This window comes from Babylonia areolata, chromosome 8 (genome assembly GCF_041734735.1).
Source record: "Babylonia areolata isolate BAREFJ2019XMU chromosome 8, ASM4173473v1, whole genome shotgun sequence".
In the NCBI taxonomy this organism is placed as follows: domain Eukaryota; kingdom Metazoa; phylum Mollusca; class Gastropoda; order Neogastropoda; family Buccinidae; genus Babylonia; species Babylonia areolata.
Genome location: NC_134883.1, coordinates 50,452,482 through 50,475,607, shown reverse-complemented (window position 1 = coordinate 50,475,607; position 23,126 = coordinate 50,452,482). Strand labels below are relative to the sequence as shown.

At 45.0% G+C, this 23,126-nt stretch overlaps 1 protein-coding gene across 1 annotated transcript in view; it reads left to right on the top strand.

The window, feature by feature from the left end:
• Window positions 1-2,094: 2,094 nt before the first annotated feature.
• LOC143285315 (uncharacterized) overlaps window positions 2,095-23,126 on the top strand; it is a 62,296-nt gene continuing 41,264 nt past the window's right edge. The window contains exons 1-15 of the mRNA XM_076592579.1: window positions 2,095-2,403; window positions 3,687-3,830; window positions 4,982-5,232; window positions 6,571-6,860; window positions 7,168-7,331; window positions 7,952-8,181; window positions 8,841-9,044; window positions 9,633-9,785; window positions 10,286-10,392; window positions 11,080-11,368; window positions 11,974-12,162; window positions 13,186-13,426; window positions 14,231-14,486; window positions 15,378-15,518; window positions 15,762-15,907. Of these exons, the coding sequence (XP_076448694.1) occupies window positions 3,767-3,830; window positions 4,982-5,232; window positions 6,571-6,860; window positions 7,168-7,331; window positions 7,952-8,181; window positions 8,841-9,044; window positions 9,633-9,785; window positions 10,286-10,392; window positions 11,080-11,368; window positions 11,974-12,162; window positions 13,186-13,426; window positions 14,231-14,486; window positions 15,378-15,518; window positions 15,762-15,907 (2,725 nt within the window). The 5' untranslated portion in view covers window positions 2,095-2,403; window positions 3,687-3,766. The remainder of the gene's footprint in view (window positions 2,404-3,686; window positions 3,831-4,981; window positions 5,233-6,570; window positions 6,861-7,167; window positions 7,332-7,951; window positions 8,182-8,840; window positions 9,045-9,632; window positions 9,786-10,285; window positions 10,393-11,079; window positions 11,369-11,973; window positions 12,163-13,185; window positions 13,427-14,230; window positions 14,487-15,377; window positions 15,519-15,761; window positions 15,908-23,126) is intronic.

Here is a 23,126-nt window from a genome sequence, read left to right as displayed (position 1 = left end):
GTTTGCCACTTGGTGACCTTGCCTGCGTGTCTGTCTGCCCTCTCTCTGTGTTCTCTCCCTCACACACACGAATCCGTCACTCCCACACACTCATACTCACACACTTAACGCACAACGGAAGTATATTCGTTTTATCTTTCTCTCACCTCTCTCTCTCTTTCACACACACACACACACTGTATATATATACACACATATACACACACATACACACGCGCGCGCGCACACTGCACCCACACTAACTCGCTTTCTCTTTCCCCTCGCACGCGCGCGCGCGCACACACACACACATTGTGTGCATTACAGGGATGCCCCTTCCCCCACAGACCCCTTCCCCTCACTCCTCTCCCTTCCCTTCCCCATCTGTTCCCGAACCGTATCTTTGCCAAAGGGAGGCCAGTCGTCATGTTGACACCAGTAGTCGCCCTTTGGCCACCTCACCCGAAAGGCAAACATCTCCCCCTCTCCTTCCCCTGTGTTTGTCTCTTATACTTCTGTCTGCTCTCTGTTTTTGTCTGTCCGTCTTTCTGCTCAGTCTCCCCCTTCGTCCTTCTCGCTCTTTCTCCATCTCTGTCTTTCTCTAGCTGTGGAGTGTAATGAATGCCAGATTACCATTCTCAGCGAGTCACTGACCAGGATTACTACACGCGCATGCTGTATTGATATAATGAGTCCCCCGCTTTATTTTAGTTTACTCAGTGTTCCCCCTTCGAGGGCTGAATGAAAAAACAACAACGAAACATTGTCTTGCTTACTCAATTACTTTCAGAAAATAATATTTATTCAGTTCAATTCAACTCTGTCTGTCTCTCCTTCTCTCTCTATCTGACAAGAGAGGTGACAGAGTGGTTAAAACGATTACCTGCCAGTCACAGTGACCGCGAGGGTCTGGGTTCGAATCCCGGTCTCGCCCTTTTTCCTCATGTTTGCCTGGAAAATCAGAAAATCAAAGTGAGCCATTCAATCCCCTGAAATAAAAGACTGTGACAAAATAAAAGCTGGTCAACAATTTAGTAAGGTAATGGCCAAAACCTTTTCAGAAATTATATACCTCTATCGCCACTGTTCCATGTTGCACTAGCATCTGAAAATCTCACCCTGATCTATTAAGATTTATTTTTATTCCATGGATTAGAATGAATTCCGGCAACGCAAATTGTAAAGTGAGCTATGTGATAGATTTTTGTTCATGTATTTACAGCTTTTATGATTGTATTGCTGACATGATCATTTCGGATTGTTCTTGTTGCTTAGACTCCAGCTGATCATTTCGGATTATCATACATTTCGGATAAGGGTTTTCCGATTGATGAACTATGACATGGATATAGCTTATCTATCAAAAAGTAAAAGTATCTGTAGCTTGAGAAGAATAGTACTTCACTGGCGCAAAATCCTCATGTTATAATGTAAATGTGTTGTAAGTGCATCCTATAAAACAATACACTGACATACGATTGTTCATAATGGCGTTCGACGGCACAGGAAAACATAGGAGAAGAAACAAAACAAAACACCAAGACAGTACTACATATTGGTAATATGAATCATGAATGAAAAAGAAGAAAGAAAAAAAAAAGAAAGAAGCTCTGTTGTTTCACGCTCATGGCACACTTTGCGTCAGGTGCAGTTGATTTGTGTGTGTGTGTGTGTGTGTGTGTGTGTGTGTGTGATGCCATATCGTCAGTGACAATGTATGTGTAGGGGGTATCACTTTATAAAAAAAAAATCAGTTGCACCTGCCACAATAATAAGGTGCCGGCGCCAATATATTATGTCCTGCTACAATTTTCTTTGAGTTCGTATGTGTGAATTTGACACACACACACACACACACACTGTCCAATTTCTTTTTCGCGGCACAGAGGACCCATTTTCAGTCTCCTCTCCGCCACGCCAGTGGTCCCTGTTCACTTTCTATTGGTCAGCCGCATTGCTGGTACTTTTGTTGTTGTTGCTTGGGATTGCATGATACAATGTATGTATTTCTTTCAACAGAGACATCCGGCGTCACATATCAGGTGTGTATTTCAGACTTTCTCGTTGTCTTGTCAAATTTATTGCTCTTGTGTAGTCATAGTTTCTTCATGTAAAATACTGTTCACACCAATATGTAACGGCGACAATATGTACCGTCGGTGGACATCGGTAAATATTGTCGCCGGCGACAGAATTATGCCCGACGACAAAAAAAAGCCAAACTACCAGCTGCGACAGACCGTCTCGCCTTGCGTCCTCGAGCCATTCAGCATCAGCAGCCCCAGCATCAGTTGACTGACTGCACGAAGCCGTTGTGGTGCGTGTGTGTACGTGTGGAGTGCTGGGGCCATCTGCATTCGTTGATCTCACTGGACTGAATGTGCCTGTGGTGATCTCGACGATATTTCTGGCGCATTCCCTGAGGTGATATTTTACGAATATATAATTCTGTTGTCATTGTCTGAAGTTATTGCTATTGGTGTTGTTGTTGTTGTTGTTCAGTGCTGCTGCTACCGTCATCGCTGCCGTCCAACACCTTTTGGTTTGGAGAGGTCAGTTGATGATGTGATTTAGAACTTTTTCTTTTGTTATTGTTGCTGTTAAGGAATGATACTCTGCCTGCTGGGGAGAAAAACCCTGAGTAGAATACGTCTTTTATTTGAAGAAACAGGGAAAGGATGAGGAGGAGGGAAAGAAAAAAAGATATAAATAACCATCAACATCAGAAGAAGAAGAAATTATTGATAACAGCAATAATCCGACTTGAAAATATAAAAGAAGAAAGGGTGTTAGCTGTTTAAGTATATCTTACGGACGTGCATGTGTGTATGTGTGTGCGCTAGATACGTAGCAGGAGCCATGTATATGCTATGCACACAACGAACATGTTAAGTGTCGAGTGCGTCTCTTTCTGTGTCCCTGTCAACGTTTCTTTTTTGTGGTTTAATCGTCAAAAACATAATGAACTGACATAATATGAGAACATATAAGAATCGACTGAGCACAGTTAATTTTGCTTCATAATGAACACACAAAGAAAAGCAAACGATGACACAAGAGGCTGAATGTATAAACGTCATTGTAACGATTCTAATCAAGAAATATGCGACACTGGTATAGCTTCACATAATTATTGAACTCATGATGTTAGGACTGAACAAACGAGACTTAAGATTTGTGGCTCACTGAACTGAAAGCATTATTACACATGACAGGAAGACGAAGGAGAAGATGAATTACTTCATATATGACTTTTATTATCTGGCATCCAGTATTACGTCAAATACTTTTGCACGTAGTCTTACAATGTTTCATATATGATTTACTGACTTCCATTCACATTTTCATTAAGTTTTATGTCTAAAGGAGATTTGAAAACACGCTTTTGCTTAAAAGAAGACGTAGTATATTGTTTGATATGTTATTTATAGATATGTAGACCTATTTTTCAGTTTCATGTTTAGGCGATAGATAGACTCGAAGTTGCAAAAACTGATACAGGTTGTGTGTGGTTGATCTCATAATTTACATCCTCAATGTTTATTTTTTGCCTCGAATGTCTTTGCTCAGTTTTTTTTTTCTTTTTGGAATATCGCTCTGGCGACCATAATGTTTTTTTTAGTTTTTATTTTCCGAGCCCATGTCATGCTTAATCTTCACGTTTGAAAGAGACTGACTCAACATAATCTGTTCTGTTCTGTACACAGGGTTAAGCACACCGCGCACCATTGTTCGGTCGGCATCGCCGCGTCGCACAGACGGACTGACGTGACGGACGCACGTCAGGATGGATCAGGTCCTTAAGCTGTGGATTCTTCTGTCTGCCGCGAATATCCTGACTTCTGCTCAAAGTAAGAAGGTTGGAGAGAAGAGTAAGGGTGCTGCTGCTGTTGTTGTTGTTCTCCCTCCAACGTTATTACTGTTCTTCTTCTTCTTCTGTTTTTTCTTGTTCTTGATGTTATTCTTCTCATTATCTTTTCAATAGTGTTTGAAACACACACATGCACGCGCGCGCGCGCGCGCGCGCACACACACACACACACACACACAAGAAAAGGTCCATACAACTTTGTCAAGGATGAATGACCAAAAATTTCATCCAGATAGAAAGAGAGACAGACAGAGTAAAAATGCGAAAATACAAATCGTTCCGAGGCCCCAACCTACACAAACAAACGCGTGCAGAAGGCTTTGTCCCACTTCCGGTGCTTCCCCCCTCCCCCCTGGCCCCCACCCTCCCAACCCCCCTCTCTCTGCTTCTCCGCCCTCCCCAAACTCCCTTCCGCATCCCCTCCCCATTTTCCGTCCCCTCCCAGCGAAGACAACATTCAGTCATCCTCTTCCGACCGACGCATTGGTGAAATGTTGACACAAAGATTTGCCTCCCTTTAACTGTCCAGCTCTGTGTCTCGAACGTGAGACAATGCTGTGTGTGTGTGTGTGTGTGTGTGTGTGTGTGTGCGTGCGTGTGACAATGATTATTTGTAGAAATGTGCGTGTGACCTACATAGACGCCCGTTTCAAACTGAATGAGAAGCAACGTAAATTTCAATAAATCTTATGATTGATCTTGGTATGAGCCCTATAAGAGATTTTTTTTTTCTTTTCTGATCCTCGCCCAGCTCCAAACTAGAGTCTTTAAAGTGTGCCATGGGCTCAGATGGGAAGACTGGGACCACACAGCGGAAGGATCACCCACTTGATGGATGCATCTCCAGGAGTAATGCTCGAATTTCCTGACCAACACTGCAGGTGTCTGCATCTCTCAGCCTGGTTGACGCCAGGAGAAATGTTGAGAGTTCAACCCTGTCAAGTAGCCTTTTCCCCAACCTGCTGGATCCCCCCCCCCACACCCCTCCACAGGTGGAAGGAGAGGATTGATTGGGCCCCACCTTCCTAGGCAGAGCCCTGGACACAGTGGATATGATTTGACTGCCCCGATGGTCGTACAGGGCTATGGGACATTTAACTATAAAAAAAACAAAACTTTTAATTTAACCAGGTGCAACCCAGGAGACACTGGATTACATGGCCAGATACATGGAGATCCGCTACGAGGTGGTGGACAACCTCAGGGACTCCCTGAAGACCTTCCGCGCCCAGATCACCCTGAAGAACACGGGTGGCCAACCCATACCCGCCCAGGGCTGGGTGCTCTACTTCACGCAGCCCAACCTCCTGGAGCCTGACCACTACCCGTACCCAGAGGGTGTGGTGCTACCCGACCAGGGGGTCAGGTTCAGACACATACAGGTGGGTTTCCGATAGGAAGATGGGTAGGATGGTTCAAACCCCATTGACTGCCTTAGAACGTAGTACTTACGTCCATAGTGACGTCACTGATGACAACGTCAAAAGAAGGAAAATGACTCTGGAAGTTTCAAACTTCGCGCGTTGATCAAAGGCAGTACATTTCCAGACCATTTTCTGTTTTTGGCTGGTTGTTCTGGATGTTGATTGATGAACTGAAATAACATTTCCTGTTTTTCCCTGGTAGTGAAGGGGTTTTAAGACGCTCAATACAGTGTCCGTGAGGGTCTGGGTTCGAATCCCGGTGTCGCCCTTTTGTCCCAAGTTTGATGTGAAAATCAATCTGAGCGTCTATTCATTCAGGTGAGACGATAAACCGAGTTCCCGTGTGCAGCACGCACTTGGTGCACTGAAAAAGAATCCACAGCAAGTGTTGATCTCTGGCAAAGTTTTGCAGAAGAAATCCATTGTGATAGGTACACATGCACTCAGGGCCTGACCAGGTGCGTTGGGTCATATGATAGGTACACATGCACTCAGGGCGTGACCAGGTGCGTTGGGTCATATGATAGGTACACATGCACTCAGGGCCTGACCAGGTGCGTTGGGCCATATGATAGGTACACATGCACTTAGGGCCTGACCAGGTGCGTTTGGTCATATGGTAGGTACACATGCACTCAGGGCCTGACCAGGTGCGTTGGGCCATATGGTAGGTACACATGCACTCAGGGCCTGACCAGGTGCGTTGGGTCATGCTGTAGGTCAGGCATCTGTCCAGCATATGTGGTGTAGCGTATATGGATTTGTCCGAACTGTAGCGGGCATGGTGGCTTAGGTTGATTTGTTGTTTTACTTTAGCTGGAGTAGTGGCCCAGTGGTAAGACGTCTGCCCATGAAACGAGAGAATGTGTGCGCACAGGTTCGAATCCCACACTCACCAGTATTTTCTTCCCCTCCACTAGACCTTGAGTTGTGGTCTGGACGCTAGTCACTCGGATGAGATGATATAAATCGAGGCCCCGTGTGTAGCGTGCACACTGCGCACGTAAAAGAACTTTCTCTAACAAGAGAGTTGTTACTGGAGTAAAATCCACGAAAGTATACATGTGTGTGTGTGTGGTGTGTGTGTGTGTGTGTGTGTGTGTGTTGTGCGCGCGCGCACGTAAGTGCGTAGGTGCATGCGTGTGTGACTGAACGACACAGGAAACGAGTTATGAGCTCCTAAAGGCAGCTCTGCTGTCAGTCGGCTCTACCCAGGTAGACAGCCACAAACTAACTAATCAATTAACTAACTAATCACCACCAACACACTTTTTCACACACCCCGAAAAAATCCAGGGTGGCCTCTTCAGCATGGAACTGGACGCAGGATTCGAACCCATCCCCAGCGGCGGCACCAAAATTATCCGCTTCTTGTCGGAGAACTATTCCGTGGCGCGCACTGACGTCTTGCCCAACTGGTACTTGGCAAAACCTGGACTGGAACCCCGGACCGTAGTCAACACGGCTGGTGAAAAGCTGGATTGGGTCGAGGACTTTGCGAGGGTGAACCAGTGGAAACGCTACGATTATAAGACGGAGGACGCAGAGGGTCATGATCGCTACGATCCGTACACTGCTGCTGCTAGGTAAGTTGTGCGTGTGTCTGTGTGGGTGGGTTGGTGGGCTGGTTGGTTATTTGGTTGGTGGGTTGGTAGGTGGGTGGGTTATTGAGTTGGCTGGCTGGTGGATTAGTAGGTTGGTAGGCTGGTTGGTATGGTGGTTGGTGGGTTGGTTGGGTGGTTGGTGGATTGTAGGTTGGTTGATAGGTTGGTGGGTAGTTTTATAGGTTGGTGGGTTGGTTGGTGGGTTGGTAAGTTGGTAGGTTGGTGGGTTGTTTGCCTGGTGTGTTGGCTGGTTGGTGGTGACGATGATGGAACTGATGACTGGGGGCAGGTACCGGGTGAACGAGGTGGAGGACCTGGGCCGTGTCGGGAAGCACGTGCTGCCCAGCCCTGTGGACATGTCGGTCAGAGAGGACCGCCACCTGAACCTCCTCACCAAGGACTGGGTCATCTTCTCCCCGCCTGCCTTCCGCAGCCAGGCCGTCATGCTGGGAGGTGAACCCTCACCCCCCATACCTACCCTCCAACAACCCCCATCGCCACCACCATCACCATTACCACCACTACAGACTACTTCTAACACCACCAAAAAGAAAAAAACCCAAAACAACATGAAAATACCTCTGCTACCAAAACCACAGCTCCCCACGAACCACCTCCACCCCCACCACCACTACAACCACAAACCACATCATTATCGACCCCACCATCACCACCACCACTACAACCACAAACCACATCATTATCGACCCCACCATCACCACCACCACTACAACCACAAACCACATCATTATCGACCCCACCATCACCACCACCACAAACCACCGCCATCACCACCACCACAACAACAACAGCAACAACAACACACACACACAAAGTATTGTCACACACAGAGAGAACCACGATGACAAAGACGGTGGCGAAATCGACGATCACCACCACCACAACAACAACCACAACCAGGACACTACCACCACAACCACCACCATCACTATCACCACCACCAACAACAACACACACAAGAAACAACAATGATCATATGTATAGAATGGAAAACGTTCGCACAGAAAAAAGTCAAAATACACTCCAACCTGTCTGTCGCTGCTTGCTTGCAGAACGTTTGGGAATCAACGTGGTAACAAGACAGCCGAAGAGCCACGCTATCGTCTTCAGGGAGGCCGCCGTCACGGTGACGTCAGAAGGAGGCCAGGACTTGGGAGGCCCTGAGGCCTACTCCCTGAAGGTGGACCCTGGGGAGGACATGATAGAGATCACGGCCAGTGACCCCCGCGGGGCCTTCTACGGCGCCATGACTCTGCTGAACCTGAAGGATGAGGATGGCAAAGTGAGAGTTGTTTCCCTTTTCAGTTTCAGTTTCATTTTGTCAAGGAGGCGTCAGTGTGTTCGGACAGATCCATTTGCGCCACACCTCATCTGCTGGACAGAAGCCTGGCCAGCAGCGTAACCCAGTGCACTCGTTCAGGCCTTGAGTGAATGCCTTTATATTTGTACACCTATCAGAGTGGATTTCTTCTATTAGGACAGGAGGTTTATGGGGGTGGAGTTGATCTTGACCGCCCATAAATGATCCTGGGGATCATTTGAGGCACACCCAGAAGGAGCTCAGGGTAAAAATCCGCCGGGGGGGCAGTTTGAGGCTGTTACACTGGAAGCTACGCTCTCCGAATTTCTGCTTTGATGATAATGATGATAATACAAATGATGATAATAGTAATATAATAATAGCAACAATGATAATGATAATGAAAAAAATAAATAGTAGAAATAAAGATAAAGCCTATGATGATGATGATAATAACAAGGAAAAGAGCAGCAACAACAACAATAACAACAATAATAATAAGAACGATAATGATGATGATAATAATAATAAGTTTATCACCTCCACCACCACCACTACTACTGCCGCTACTACTACTAGAATACTACTGCTAACAAAAAAAAAGAAAAAAAAAGATGAAACCCACGAGCTGTGCACGCCAGGTTCCCGAGGCCCACATCGTGGACGCCCCAAGGTACGAGTACCGAGGAGTGATGCTGGACGTGGCCCGGAACTTCCACCCGGTGGCCGACGTGCTGAGGCTGCTGGACCTCATGGCGCAGTACAAGCTCAACAAGCTCCACCTCCACCTCACCGACGACGAGGGCTGGAGAATACAGATTCCGGGCCTCGAGGAGCTCACGGAGGTATGATTATGCTGTGTTCCTGTGTACATCTGCCTCACGGACGGTGAGGGCTGGAGAATACAGATTCTGGGCCTCGAGAAACCTTGAAAGGTATAATAATGCTCGTTCCCTGCAGAAGCAAAATAGAAATAATTATATATTCTGTTATATTCTTGTGTGTCTGTGTACCTGTGTTTATCCACCTCATGGATGATGATGGCTTGAGAATACAGATTCCGGTCCTCAAGGAACTCATGGAGGTATGATAATGCCGGTTCCCTGCAGAAACAAAAAAGAAAGACATATTCTGTTCTGTTCTTGCGTGTCTTTGTACCTGTGTGTTTTGCAGAAAACCATGGTGCATTCTTTTGTTGTGTGTCTATGTGTGCACATCCCCTTGCCCCCCCCCCCCCCCACACACACGCACTCACACACTCACGCGTGCGCTCACACACACACGCGTGCTCGCACACACACACACACAAACAAACACTCGCTCCTACTCACCTACGTTCTCTCGCTCTCTGTGTACTCTACTCTTATTCTATTTTAATCAGCGATCCCCCACCCCCCACATCCCCCGCTCCCTCCATCCCCCGCTCCTCACAGGTGGGAGGACGGCGGTGCCACGACCTCGACGAGAGCCAGTGTCTCCTCCCTTACCTGGGCTCCGGACCCACCCCCACCCCCCGGGGGTCAGGCTACTACACCGTGGATGACTACCGTGACATCCTGCTGTACGCCGCTCAGAGACACATTCAGGTAAGTGGTGCATTGTTCCCCGGGTTCGAATCCCGCTCACGGCGCCTGCTGGTGGGCTAAAGGGTGGGAGATTTCTTTTTTCTTCTTTTTTTTTTTTCCTCCCGGGGTCAACAGATGTGCAGACCTGCTTAGTGCCTGAACCCACCTTCATGTGTGTGTGTGTGTGTGTGTGTGTGTGTGTGTGTGTGTGTGTGTGTGTACGCATGCAGAAGATGTCAGCGTTCTGTGGGTTATGGAAACAAGAAAACACCCAGCATGCAACCTCCTTCCCCCCTCCACGAAAACGGAGTACAACAGCATCCATGGTGGGGGATCGGGGAGGGAAGGTGGGGGGTTCGGGGGTGGTGGTGGTGGTTGAAAACGGTCATACACGAAAAAGCACACTCGTGTATACGAGTGAACGTGGCATTCGCAGCCCACTACTACTACTACTGCTACTGCTACTACTACTACTACTGAGCACACTTTCAGTCATCGGGGGCTCTTTGTTGTACGTGCAGGTGATTCCGGAAATCGACATGCCTGGCCATGGCCACGCGGCCATCCGGGCCATGGAGGTCAGGAGGTCACACATGATGGCCGCCAACAACAGAACTGAGGCCAAAAGGTAAGTTGTGCCTAGCAAAATTTTGTTGGAAAATAAACCTTGGTAGGAAAACAAAAACTCTCTCAATAGGCAGAGCAGCCCGAATATCACACAGAGATATTTGTTATGACAAAGAGTAATACACTACTCCTCACTACACTACACTACACTACACTACACTAGGTGACTGGCTTTCTCCTTTATAAAGTTATCTCCTTGTGACATTAGCATCATTTTTACAACGTCACAGCGTGTATGTGACGGGCGCGAACGCGCGCGCGTCCATGTGTGTGTGTGTGTGTGTGTGTGTGCGTGCGTGCGTGCGTGCGTGCGTGTGTGTTGCTGTGTTTGTATGTGCATATGCGTGTGCTCTTCGGTATGTGTAACCATACGTGCACGCTTGTGCTCGTGCGTGTGTGCTTGCGTGCGTGTGTACATATGCATGTGTGTGCGCCTGCACACTTTCGTATATGCATTCATATAGACACGCTTGTGTGTGTATATGTGTGTGCGTGCATGTGTGTATGTATGTGTATGCATGTTGTGTGTGTATGTGTGCACTTGTGATATGTATGTATGCGTGCATGTAAGTGTGTGTGTGTATGTGTGTGTGTGTGTGTGTGCGCGCGCGCATGTTGTATATATGTAAGCGTGCGTGCACATGTGTGTGTGTGTGTGTGTGTGTGTGTCGTACTGTGCATCCACCAGGTTCGCCCTGGCAGACGAGAAGGACACCTCACGCTACAAGTCTGTCCAGATGTTCACGGACAACGCCATCAACCCCTGCCTCTCCTCCACCTACACCTTCGTCACTGCCGTCGTCACCGCCCTCAAAGAGGCTCACAAAGACCTCATGCCCCTCACCCTCTTCCACTTCGGGGGGGACGAGGTGGCCAGGGGCGCCTGGAGCAACTCCGAGGCCTGCAAGAAGCTGGCATCTTCCCCGGACTACCTGGTGCGAGGCTACAAGGACCTGAAGGAATACTTCGGCAGGCAGGTCAGTTGTTTCTTTAAGGGGGTGGGGGGGGGAGGTGGGGGGGGGGAAGGGACTGCTGTAGCAGCGCCTGGACATGACTTGCAAGCATCGTTTTGACTCCACTGAATGGATGGGTGGTTTCTTGATTCTTAGGCTATTTGCCATTCACGAAAAAGGTGTCAGAACTTAAACCTTTGAAAACAACAACAAATTTTCACCATAGACAAAGCATCACACCTTGCAACGTGACATACACTCATCTAAGTAATACATGATATCACCATATATCATACGAACTTTTAAGCTACCCACACTCTAAGTAATGCATAATATACATCATAAATCATACATGCAAGGTCTACTGCACTCAGTTACAGGTTTTTCTAAGCAGGACAGCAGCTGGAACGGCAACACTGACAATAACAATCGTGAAATAATAAAATAAAGATGACATTGATAAAATTAGTAACAACAACAGCAACACGAACAACAACAGGAACAATCATAATGATAATAACAGCAACAGCAACAATGATAATAATAACAGCAACAGCAACAACAACACACTACTACTACTGCTACTACTACCACCAAACTCATCATCGTTTTCTGACTGATGTAAACAGGTGTCGAACATCACACACCAGTTTGGCCTTGACCTTGCGGGGTGGGAGGACGGGGTGATGGAGAGGGGGAGCGTGCCCTATGACCTGGCCACGCTGGACAACAGCAAGGTGTACGCCTTTGCCTGGGACAATGTGTGGGCCTGGGGGGTGTCTAACAGAGCCTACAGGCTGGCCAATGCTGGATTCAAGGTGTGTGTGTGTGCGTGTGGTGGGGGGGGGGGGGAATGCGGGGGTGGGGGTGGGGGGGGGGGGTGAGGCTGGGGGATGTCTAACAGAGCTGGCCAATGCTGGATTCAAGGTGTGTGTGTGGGGGGAGGGGGTTTGGGGGGCGGAGCTGGGGGGTGTCTAACAGAGCTTACAGTCTGGCCAGTGCTGGCTTCAAGGTGTACGTGTGTGTGTGTGTGTGTGTGCTCTTTGGACAATGTGTGGGCGTGGGGATGTCTAACAGAGCGTACAGACTGGTCAGTGCTGACTTCAAGGTGTGTGTGTGTGTGTGTGTGTGTGTGTGTGTGAGGGAAGGCAGATTTTGTGTGTGTGTGTGTGTGTGTGTGTGTGTGTGAGGGAAGGCAGATTTTGTGTGTGTGTGTGAGGGAAGGCAGATTTTGTGTGTGTGTGTGTGTGTGTGTGTGTGTGTGTGTGTGTGTGTGCCTGTGGGATGTCTAACAGAGCTTACAGGCTGGCCAATGCTGGCCTAAAAGGTATTGCGCGCGCGCGCGCGCGTGTGTGTGTGTGTGTGTGACAATGTGTGGGCATGAGGAGTGTCTAAAAGAGGCTACAGACTGGCCAATGCTGGCTTCAAGGTGTGTGTGTGTGTGTGTGTGTGTGTTTGTGTGTGTTATTCTAAAATGATGTGTATCAATGTTTAGGAAAACCTCTGTTTTGGTTTAGTTCATTGAAGTCCACGCGGAATATTCAACAACAACAAAAAACCCCACCTGTCCTTGTACATTGTTTCAGAATGAAAATGACACAACAATATTGTACAACTGGATGATTTCTTATGATGCAACAACAGATGAAATACATAAACCAAAAGATTTTACACAACAGTTAAGAGAAGTAGCTCTCTTCTTTTAAAAGGGACACAACTTCAGGTCAGCGCTGCTTATACAACCAGTTCAGCAAGCACACAGGCAAACCAAAGGTATACAGAAACCCAAAGATGGACTTAAAAAAACCCAATCAAAACATAAAAAACGTTGTTGTTCCCAGGTTGTAATGGCTCAGGCAACCCACCTGTACTTTGACCACCCCTACGAGCCTGACCCGGAGGAGCGGGGCCAGTACTGGGCCACCCGCTTCACGTCCACCCGGAAGACCTTCTCCTTCATGCCCTCTGACCTGTACGCTAACGCTGATGTCGCGGGGTCAGGTGACCCAGTGAAGCGGGAAGAACTGTGCGGGGAGGACGGGAAGCAGTGCACTGAGCTCCAGAAACCTGAAAACATCGCTGGTGAGACGGGACAGGACCAGATAGGACAGGACAGGACAGGACGAGACAAGACAACTAGACAAGAAGACAAGACAAGACAAGACAAGACAGGACAGGACAGTGCACTGAGCACCGGAAACCCCAAAGCATTGCTGGTGAGATGAGACAGGACAGAACAGGGCAAGAAATGGAAAGACAGGAACAAGACAAGACAAGAAGACAAGGTATGACATGACAGGACTGGACAGGACAAGAGACAAGACAAGACAGGACAAGATAGGATAGGGCAGGATAAGATAAGAGAGGACAAGACATGACGCGACAAGGCAAGACAAGACAGGATAGGACAAGTGTGTGTGTGTGTGTGTGTGTGTGTGTGTGTGTGCATGTGTGTGTGTTTTGTTTTGTTTTGTTTTGGCATATGTCAAACAAAGAACTTCTGCTCTTGTAAATAAACAGTACACCGGTCTTCAGTCTTGAGACTAGAGCTACAAACCCAGAATCAAGACGAAAAAAACTTTTGAAGAAAGGTATCCTTATTGAAGGCGCCATGGCAGAATTAGGCGTTGGATTCCTGACGCGGCGTTCACCATTGACTGGGGTTCTAGGCCCTGTTCTGGCATGGTATCGTGCCCTTGGGAAAGGCTAAAATGGGGTTCCTGACATCAGTTGGAGAAGGTCAAAACGTCGGAAGGAGAGGACTGGTGCTCGCCTTCCAATGCTGAGCTCTAGACACAGTGGTTATCAACTCACTGCTCCAATGGCCGCAAAAGGCTATGTCACCTTGAAACTTAAACCTTGTTTTTTGTGATCCCCTCTATGCAGGTATGCAAGGTCACCTATGGTGTGAGGTGGTTCGCACGCGACAACAGGCCGATTACATGCTCTTTCCTCGCTTACTGGCCCTGGCGGAGAGGGCGTGGCATGAGCCCACGTGGGAGCGTGAAACCACCAATCAGGAGGCGCGGGAGCGCGAGCGGGAGGTGGACTGGGCGGAGTTTGCCAACACCTTGGGTTACAGGGAGCTGGCAAGACTTGACAGACAGGGGGTGGAGTACAGAGTTCCGCTGCCTGGGGCGATGTTAGTATTGTTACAGCGATATTCCAACTGAGCTTGTTAATTTGGAAGTTTATTGTGAAAATCTGTTGCATTTTCTCTGTGGTTCTCTGGGCAAATTTTCTGACAAATCAGAGGATTTTTTGTGTTTTTTTTGGTACTTCAAAAAGAAAACACACAATGAACACACACACACACACACACAAATATATATATAAATAAAAGCAACAATATCCATGTTTCAGCCTGTCTGATGGCTGACTGCTGACCGTTATAATGGCGTCATTGTAACAGCGTGTCCAATACTTATATACATTCATTTTACAGTGTGTCCGACATTGATGAATAACGATGTCCATGTTGCAGATTGTCCAATGGCATACTGGTGACCGTCATGATGACGTCTGTGTTGCAGTGTGTCCAATGGCTGACTGATGACCGTTATGATAACGTGACTGTTACAGCCTATGATGACGTCCATGTTACAGCGTGTCCGATGGCCGACTGCTTACCGTTATAATGACGTCAGTGTTACAGCCTATAATGACGTCCATGTTACAGCGTGTCCGATGGCCGACTGCTGACCGTTATAATGACGTCAGTGTTACAGCCTATAATGACGTCCATGTTACAGCGTGTCCGATGGCCGACTGCTGACCGTTGTAATGACGTTAGTGTTACAGCCTATAATGACGTCCATGTTACAGCGTGTCCGATGGCCGACTGCTGACCGTTATAATGACGTCAGTGTTACAGCCTATAATGACGTCCATGTTACAGCGTGTCCGATGGGTCTTATAATGACGTCAGTGTTACAGCCTATAATGACGTCCATGTTACAGCGTGTCCGATGGCCGACTTATGACCGTTATAATGACGTCAGTGTTACAGCCTATAATGACGTCCATGTTACAGCGTGTCCGATGGCCGACTGCTGACCAACGTGGAGTTCCCGGGCCTGGCCGTGGAGTACAGTGAGGACGGCGGCACAACGTGGAGTGAGGTGTCTGAGGACATGGCCCTCTCCCCGGGCTCTGCCATTTTACTGAGAACCAGGTGAGAAATCTAGTTTCGGTTTCAGTACACACACGCTCAAACGCACACGCACATACATCCATCCATCCATCCATCCCTACATACACAAAGATATGCATGCACACACATGTACAAATGCACACAGAGAGGAGAGAGACACAGACAGACAGACAGAGGATGGAGGGATAAAGGGATGTCCGTAGCTTCGAATTACATCCTTTCAATTCCATGTATCTATGATTATTTCGGGTTTTTTTTTTTCAGATCGGCCTCAGGTGGACGGTACAGCCGACAGGTCAGTGTGACACTCAGGGGAATTAACTCGGCAGCATCTACGGGAGTTTTCTCCCTTGTGTTAATGATTCTTCTTCCTGCTCTTTCTTGTCTCGTCAACTCGCGGTCTGTCTCACACAATTATTATTAAGATATTAACTGTGTTCGTACTGCAGATTGTTCTGTGTACATGAATATTAAGTGTTTCATAAATGTGAGTAAAAAAGTGTTGATTTTGCTCTGTGTGTGAGTGTGTGTGTGTGTGTGTGTGTGTGTGTGTGTGTGTGTGTGTGTGTGTGTGTGTGTGTGTGTTTACGAGAGTCACAACAGGCCTATACACTATTTGAACGATTTATTTAAACATACATGGATATACCGACACTGACACACGAACACAGACATACACAAACGCGCACACGCACACGCACACACACACACTACTCCTCACCCCTTCTTAACGTTTTACCAATAAAGGTCTGTGTCATTACGTTCACGTCTTCCGCACCAAGCTACTCTCCCCCTCCATCCTCACCCACCAGCCCCCAACCCCCACCCACACTCTTTCTCACAGACACAGGAAAGAACACAGCCAAAGAGACTCTGCCAACGAGAGGGGAAAAACTTGGGTGGTAGAAATCCCTGAAATATTAATTGGATTACCGATTCGGGAAGCCTTGCCAGTCACTGCACACCACGCATGCTCCATGGACGCCGGATATGACGTCAGCTTCGCGAGAATGATCTCCCGTAGCTGCAGTCTTTTACAGGCATCCTGGCAGTAACTTCATATCCACTGAGTATTGAGCTTGTTATATGCTGAAGTCTGGGCCCTATGCTCGCCTTCCGTTGTTTTAACCTTCCCCATCCGGTTCAGTTCAGTTTGTTTCAGATTCAAGGTATCAGAGCGTGCTGACAGATCCATATACTCTACACCACATTTGCTGAAAAAAGGAGGCAAAAGATTGAAATAAAAACCTGAAAGTCAGGTACCCATTCACACCTGGATGGAGTGAGGAAAATCGGAGTAAAGCGCCTTTCCCCAGGACACAACACCATGCCGAAACGGGGCCTCGAACCCTGATCACTGTCTCGCAAACGCCGAACCGATTCTGCCGCTGCCAAGGTGTAACACTGCAGGTGATTATAGTGCAAACAAAGGCAAAAGAGCATATGTACAAGCTTAAAGCTTCTACTGTGCTCACACGCTGCACTTCAATTTTATTAAAACGTCTTGATTAATTACCCTCAGAAAATAATATCTATCCAATTCAATTCAATTCAGATCAATTTTCCCTCTCCCTTTTTCTCTCTCTCTCTCCTTCTCTTTCGCTCGCTCTCTCAGGCAGGAAATGTGACAGAGTGGTTAAAACGCTTACCTGCCAATACAGTGTCCGTGAGGGTCTGGGTTCGAATCCTGGTCTCGTCCTTTTCCCACAAAAATTGGAAAATCAAAGTGAGCGTCTAGCCATTCTACCTCCTGACATAAAAGACACAGAATCAAAGCTGGTCAACAATTACTGGCAAAAACCGTTTCAGAAATTGTGCACCCCCCCACCCCCCGCACCCCCACCGTTCAATGTTGTGCTAGCATCTGACAATCCCAACGCGATATCTGAAGATTTTTTTTTTCTGTTCAATGGACTTGAATGAATTTAATTTGTAAAGTGAGCTTTGATATCACGTGTTTATATAGCCTACAGCTTTTATAATCATATTACTGAAATGATCAGATGATCACACATTTCGGATAAGGGTTTTACGATTGATAAACTATACCACGGGTATAGTCTATCTATTTGAAAGGTAAAGTATCTGTGGACTGAAAAGAGTATCAGTATTGAAAAGAATAATATAGTACTGAAATGGCGCAAAATCCTCATAATATGTTCTAAGTGCATCCTATAAAACAATACACTGACATACAATTGTTCATAATGGCGTTCGACGGCACAGGAAAGCATACGATAAGAAACAAAACAAAACACCAAGACAGTACTACAGATTGGAAATATGAATTATGAATGGAAAAAAGAAAGAAAGAAAGAAGAAGAAGAATAGACAGGCTCTGTTGTTTTACGTTCGTGGCACACATTGTCTGAGGTGCAGTTGATTCTGTTGTTGTTGTTGTCATGGATTATCGTCGGTGACAATGTATATGTAGAGGGTGTCACCCCCCCCCCACCCCCCCCCCCCAAAAAAAAAAAAATCAGTTGCACCTGCCGCAGTAATTATGTGCCGGCGACAATATGTTAATGTCTTGCTACAATTCTGTATGCGTTTGTATGTGTGAATTTCACACTTACAAACACACACACACATATATATACTCTCACACACACACACACACACACACACACACACACACACACACACACACACACACACACACACACACACACGCATGCACGCACACACACATACTGACACAATCAAACAAATAGACACAGACACACACACACACACACACATACTCACACACACACACGCATGCACGCACACACACATACTGTCACAATCAAACAAATAGACACAGACACAGACACAGACAGACACACACAGACACCTCGAAGCCTTTTATCATGATGATAATGATGATGACCATCATCATCATCACGATCATCATCACTGTTGAACTGTGAGCTCTGAACACAGGCGACAAAACTTACAGTGAGGCTCGGCACATATATAATGATTATGTTGGCGACGATACTTATGTGCTGGCGTACAAAGCCCTGTTTCTTTTTGCTCTGATGACCTCTCAACCACGGGCATCCATTTCATTTTCTATTAGTCTGCCGCATTGCTGTTATTTTTCCAACTGTTTATAACACATGCTAAAATGTATATATATCTTCTTGTAGAGACATCCATCACGTATTTAGAGTGTGTTTATATATAAGGCCTATGTACGTTCTGGAGTGACTTAATTTTAGACTTTCCTTTGCCCTTCCGAAATCACTGTATTAGTTTCGTCATATTTTCAAGTAAAATACTGTTCAAACCAATAGACATTATACATTTACCGTGAACAGCGGCAAATATTGTCGCCGGCGACAGAATTATGCCTGGCGACAAAAAACTACCAGCTGCGACGGGCTTTCTCTCTCCTTGTGCCATGGAGCCATTTAGCATCAGCATCACCAGCATCAGTTGACTGCACGAAGCTGTTGTGTGTGTGTGTGTGTGTGTGTGTGTTCGTGTAGACTGGTTGGGCCATCTTTATTCGTTGATCTCATAGGACTGGATGTACCTGTGGTGATCGCGATAACTCTGTTGCGTTTCCTGGGGTGATATTTTACGAATATATATTTCTGTTGCATTGTCTGGCGTGATATTTTTACGATATTGCTACTTGTGTTGTTGCTTCTGCTGCTGCTGCTGTTGTGACTGCTGCCGTCGCCTACCTTTTCTTTTGGACAGGTCAGTTGCTTTGTTTTTATTTATGACGTTCTTCTTTGTTATTGTTGTTGTTAATGAACGATTCTCTGTTGAAAACCAACAACAACCACAACAAAACAAAGCACACACACACACACACAACAACAACAAAAAACAAAAACCAACAACAACAAAAAATCCTGTAGGCCGACATTAGTTTTTGTTCTTGTTGAAGAAACAGGAAAAGGAGGAGGAGAAAAACGAAATAAAACAAAACAACAACAATAATAATGATTGTAGAAGTAGTTGTTGTAATAATGATAATGATGATATTGATATTGATAACTATCATGATCAGGAGATGAAAAGGAAGACATCGCGACAATAATCCGATTTTTTGTGTGTGTGGTGTGTGTGACGAACTTCCGGTGATTGAAACGGCCACATCTTTCACCGCTCCCCCACTTTTCAGATGCAGGTACAGGTACCTTTTCATTATTTTATGTAATCTTCTGTAATGTTCAAAGGTACCAGTTGTATCGAAGTCATCGATTTGTATCAGTGCAACTTTCTAGTAATCATTTTGTTTGAATAACATGTCTATTTATCGACATTTTTCAAGACCAGTTGGCGTCTGTAACAGAATTTTCCATTCTACTTACCTACTGCACCATGTCTCGAGTTGCCGGGCCTAGCGGAATTTTATCAAAGACACTCGAGTCAACTGAGTTCGAAGATTTGATCTGGAAGAATACGTACCTTGTGCCCAGAACCAGAAATATTCAGAGTAACAGTTTGGAATAATTTGTCACAAGACGTTGTTTCCGCAGGAACAGTGAATACATTTAAAAATCATCTTGATATTCATTAAAAAAAATTTAAATGCAAAACTCATTTACATATTTATTGATTTTTCAAGCATTGCGCACTCAATGTTGAAAAATGCACCAGACATATGTGGGGACTCTCTTTTTCTTCCCCACTTCAAGCGGGCAAAAGGCCTTGTCAGGCCTGCACGCCTGATATTGATATAAAGAAAGGGAAAGGAACCGATCCAACTTTGTTGACGTCAAGAATGATGACGCATATAATTTTGCGTCACGCGTTGTGGAACTTTTTGTTCCTGTTCTGAAAAAAAAGCGTTCACCAACAGACTACAGTCCATCATCACTGAACTCGCAGAAAGCATTTCTCAGGAGTTGAAGGTGATTGCAGAGAAGACTCAGAAAAACAGCCTCCTCCTGCTATATGAACAAGATCGCCTAGAACAGGCGTCAGTCCCCTGAAGAGAGAAGATGGAAGTATGGCAGTTTCAGTTTCAGTAGCTCAAGGAGGCGTCACTGCGTTCGGACAAATCCATATACGCTACACCACATCTGCCAAGCAGATGCCTGACCAGCAGCGTAACCCAACGCGCTTAGTCAGGCCTTGAAAAAAAAAAAAGAAAAAAAAAAGAGACTGACAAAGAAAAAGCAGATGTCCTTAACATTTCTTTTTCTGTTGTTTTCACAAGGGAAGTTACAGATACAGACCTTGGCATAATTTTTGATAATAAACTATAATTTGACATACATATACATAATATAATCAATAAAGCCAACCAGGTGATAGGAATAATTAAGAGAATATTTACCTGTTTAGATAAAGATATATGTCTTTTAAACTGTATAAAGCATTGATTAGATCACAAGTGGAATATGGTAATATCGTGTGGCACGCATACCTCAAGAGACAATCTATAGCTATAGAAAGAAGAGCAACTAAGTTATTAAAAGAATGCAAATCTATGAGCTATCAACAGAGACTTATATACTTAAATCTGCATTCATTAAAGGGTAGAAGGCTAAGAGGGGATTTAATAGAAACATACAAAATGTTAAATTGCTATAATGAAATAAATGTGAATAATATTTTTAGAATGTCAGATTATGAGAGTACAAGAAATTCAATGATGACAAATTTTAAAGAGCACTGTAACACTAACCTAAGGAAAAATTCATTAGCTAATAGAATTGCACATATATGGAATGCGCTACCTATCGAAACTAAACTTGCACAAAATACTAATGTGTTCAAAAATCTCCTTGATATGAACATCAGTTTAAAGGAAAAATTTATTGACTTTGACGAGTGATTTACAGTACGTGTAAAAGAAAACATATATGTATCCCACAAATAAAAGGAGACCGATATTGAAGGGGACATAAAAAAGGCCGTGAGGCCAAGGCAGTCAAATGCCAGTCCCTACACTACTACTTCTACTACTAGATAATGTTCCCCATTTAGAATCTGCCTCAAGATCAGATGGTGTTGCATTAAATGATATCACTATATCTCCAAAGGCATTTGAAAATAAACTTAAAAAATCATAACCCTAATAAGGCAGGTGGACCTGATGGTATATCACCAAGTGTTTTGAAAGATGCTCATAAAGAATTATCAGTTCCATTATCTCTTTTATTCAATAAATCATTAGAGAAAGGCACAATACCTCAGGATTGGAAAAAAGCAAATGTAACTGCCATATATAAAAAAGAAAATAAATCTTCAGCAGGAAACTACAGACCAGTTAGCCTTACATGTGTTCTGTGCAAAGTTTTAGAGTCATTTATTAGAGATATCTTTTTAGACCATATGACCAACAATGACTTATTTTCTAAATGCCAACATGGCTTTAGACCCCGACGTTTTTGTGTTACACAGTTATTAGAGGTGATTAATGATTTAAAGAAATGTTAAACAGTGGTGAAACATTTGATGTTATTTATAAATTATGGACTTCAGGAAGGCTTTTGACTCTGTTCCACAAAAGCAATATCCCCCAGGGAAGTGTACTTATTCTTGTTGCTTTTAGTCCAGCCGACCGCAGGAAGTGTACTTAGCCCCATTCTGTTTGCAATGATTATTAATGACCTACCTGACTTGGTTATTAGCACATGCAAAATCTTTTCGGATGACACTAAAATCTGTAACCTGAGCCGCCATAAATATACATTACAGACGGATACAGATACACTGCTAGAATGGACAAACACCTGGAATCTATATTTCAATGCAGATAAGTGTAAAGTATTACATGTTGGGAAGAACAACCCCCACAATAATTATATTGTGAGATTCACTGATGGAGAGAAGAATTCAGATAAATGTTCAGAAGAAAAAGACTTGGGAGTTATCTTTGATGATGATTTGAAATTTGATAGACACATCAATTATATAATATTAAAAGCAAACAGCGTATTCGGGATTATAAAAAGAACAGTCATTATATATGGACAGTGACACTTTTGTTAGATTATTTAAGATACTAGTAAGACCACACCTCGAATATGGAAATATTATTTAGTACCCGCTATACAAAAAGCAATCTGTTGCAGTTGAAAAAGTTCCAAGAAGGGCAACAAGGTTTGCTGTTGGATTGCAGGATAAAATATATGAAGAAAGATTGAAATTACCTAATTTGCCACCTTTGAAATTTCGTAGAATTAGAGGTGATTTAATACAAACATATAAAATACTTAATAATATTGATAAATTTGACAGAGACCATTTTTTCAAAAAACCTTTCACTGACATAACAAGGAATGCCACTGAGAGCCAACAGTGGTAACACTTTTTAAAATCTCCAAGAACAGGTAAAAAGTATGAGCAAGTTGAAATTCATATATGATGAATGATAAAAGCAACTATTACTCCTGAGCAAGTAACTATTACTCCTGAGCAAGTGCACTGGCAACTCCAATTGATGTTTTGTTAGACTGGGACAAAGAACAACAACAACAAAAAACAAACAAACAAAAAACCAACCAACCAAACAAACAAACAAAAAAAGCCGCGAGGTTTATGAATGTCCCAAGAACTGAACTGAACTGAACTAGAACAGTATCAACGCCGCGACACAGTTCGTGTTGTGGAGATAAAAGAGGAAGAGAAAGAAAACCTGTCAGTAAAAGTTCTTGAACATCTGTGATGATGCCG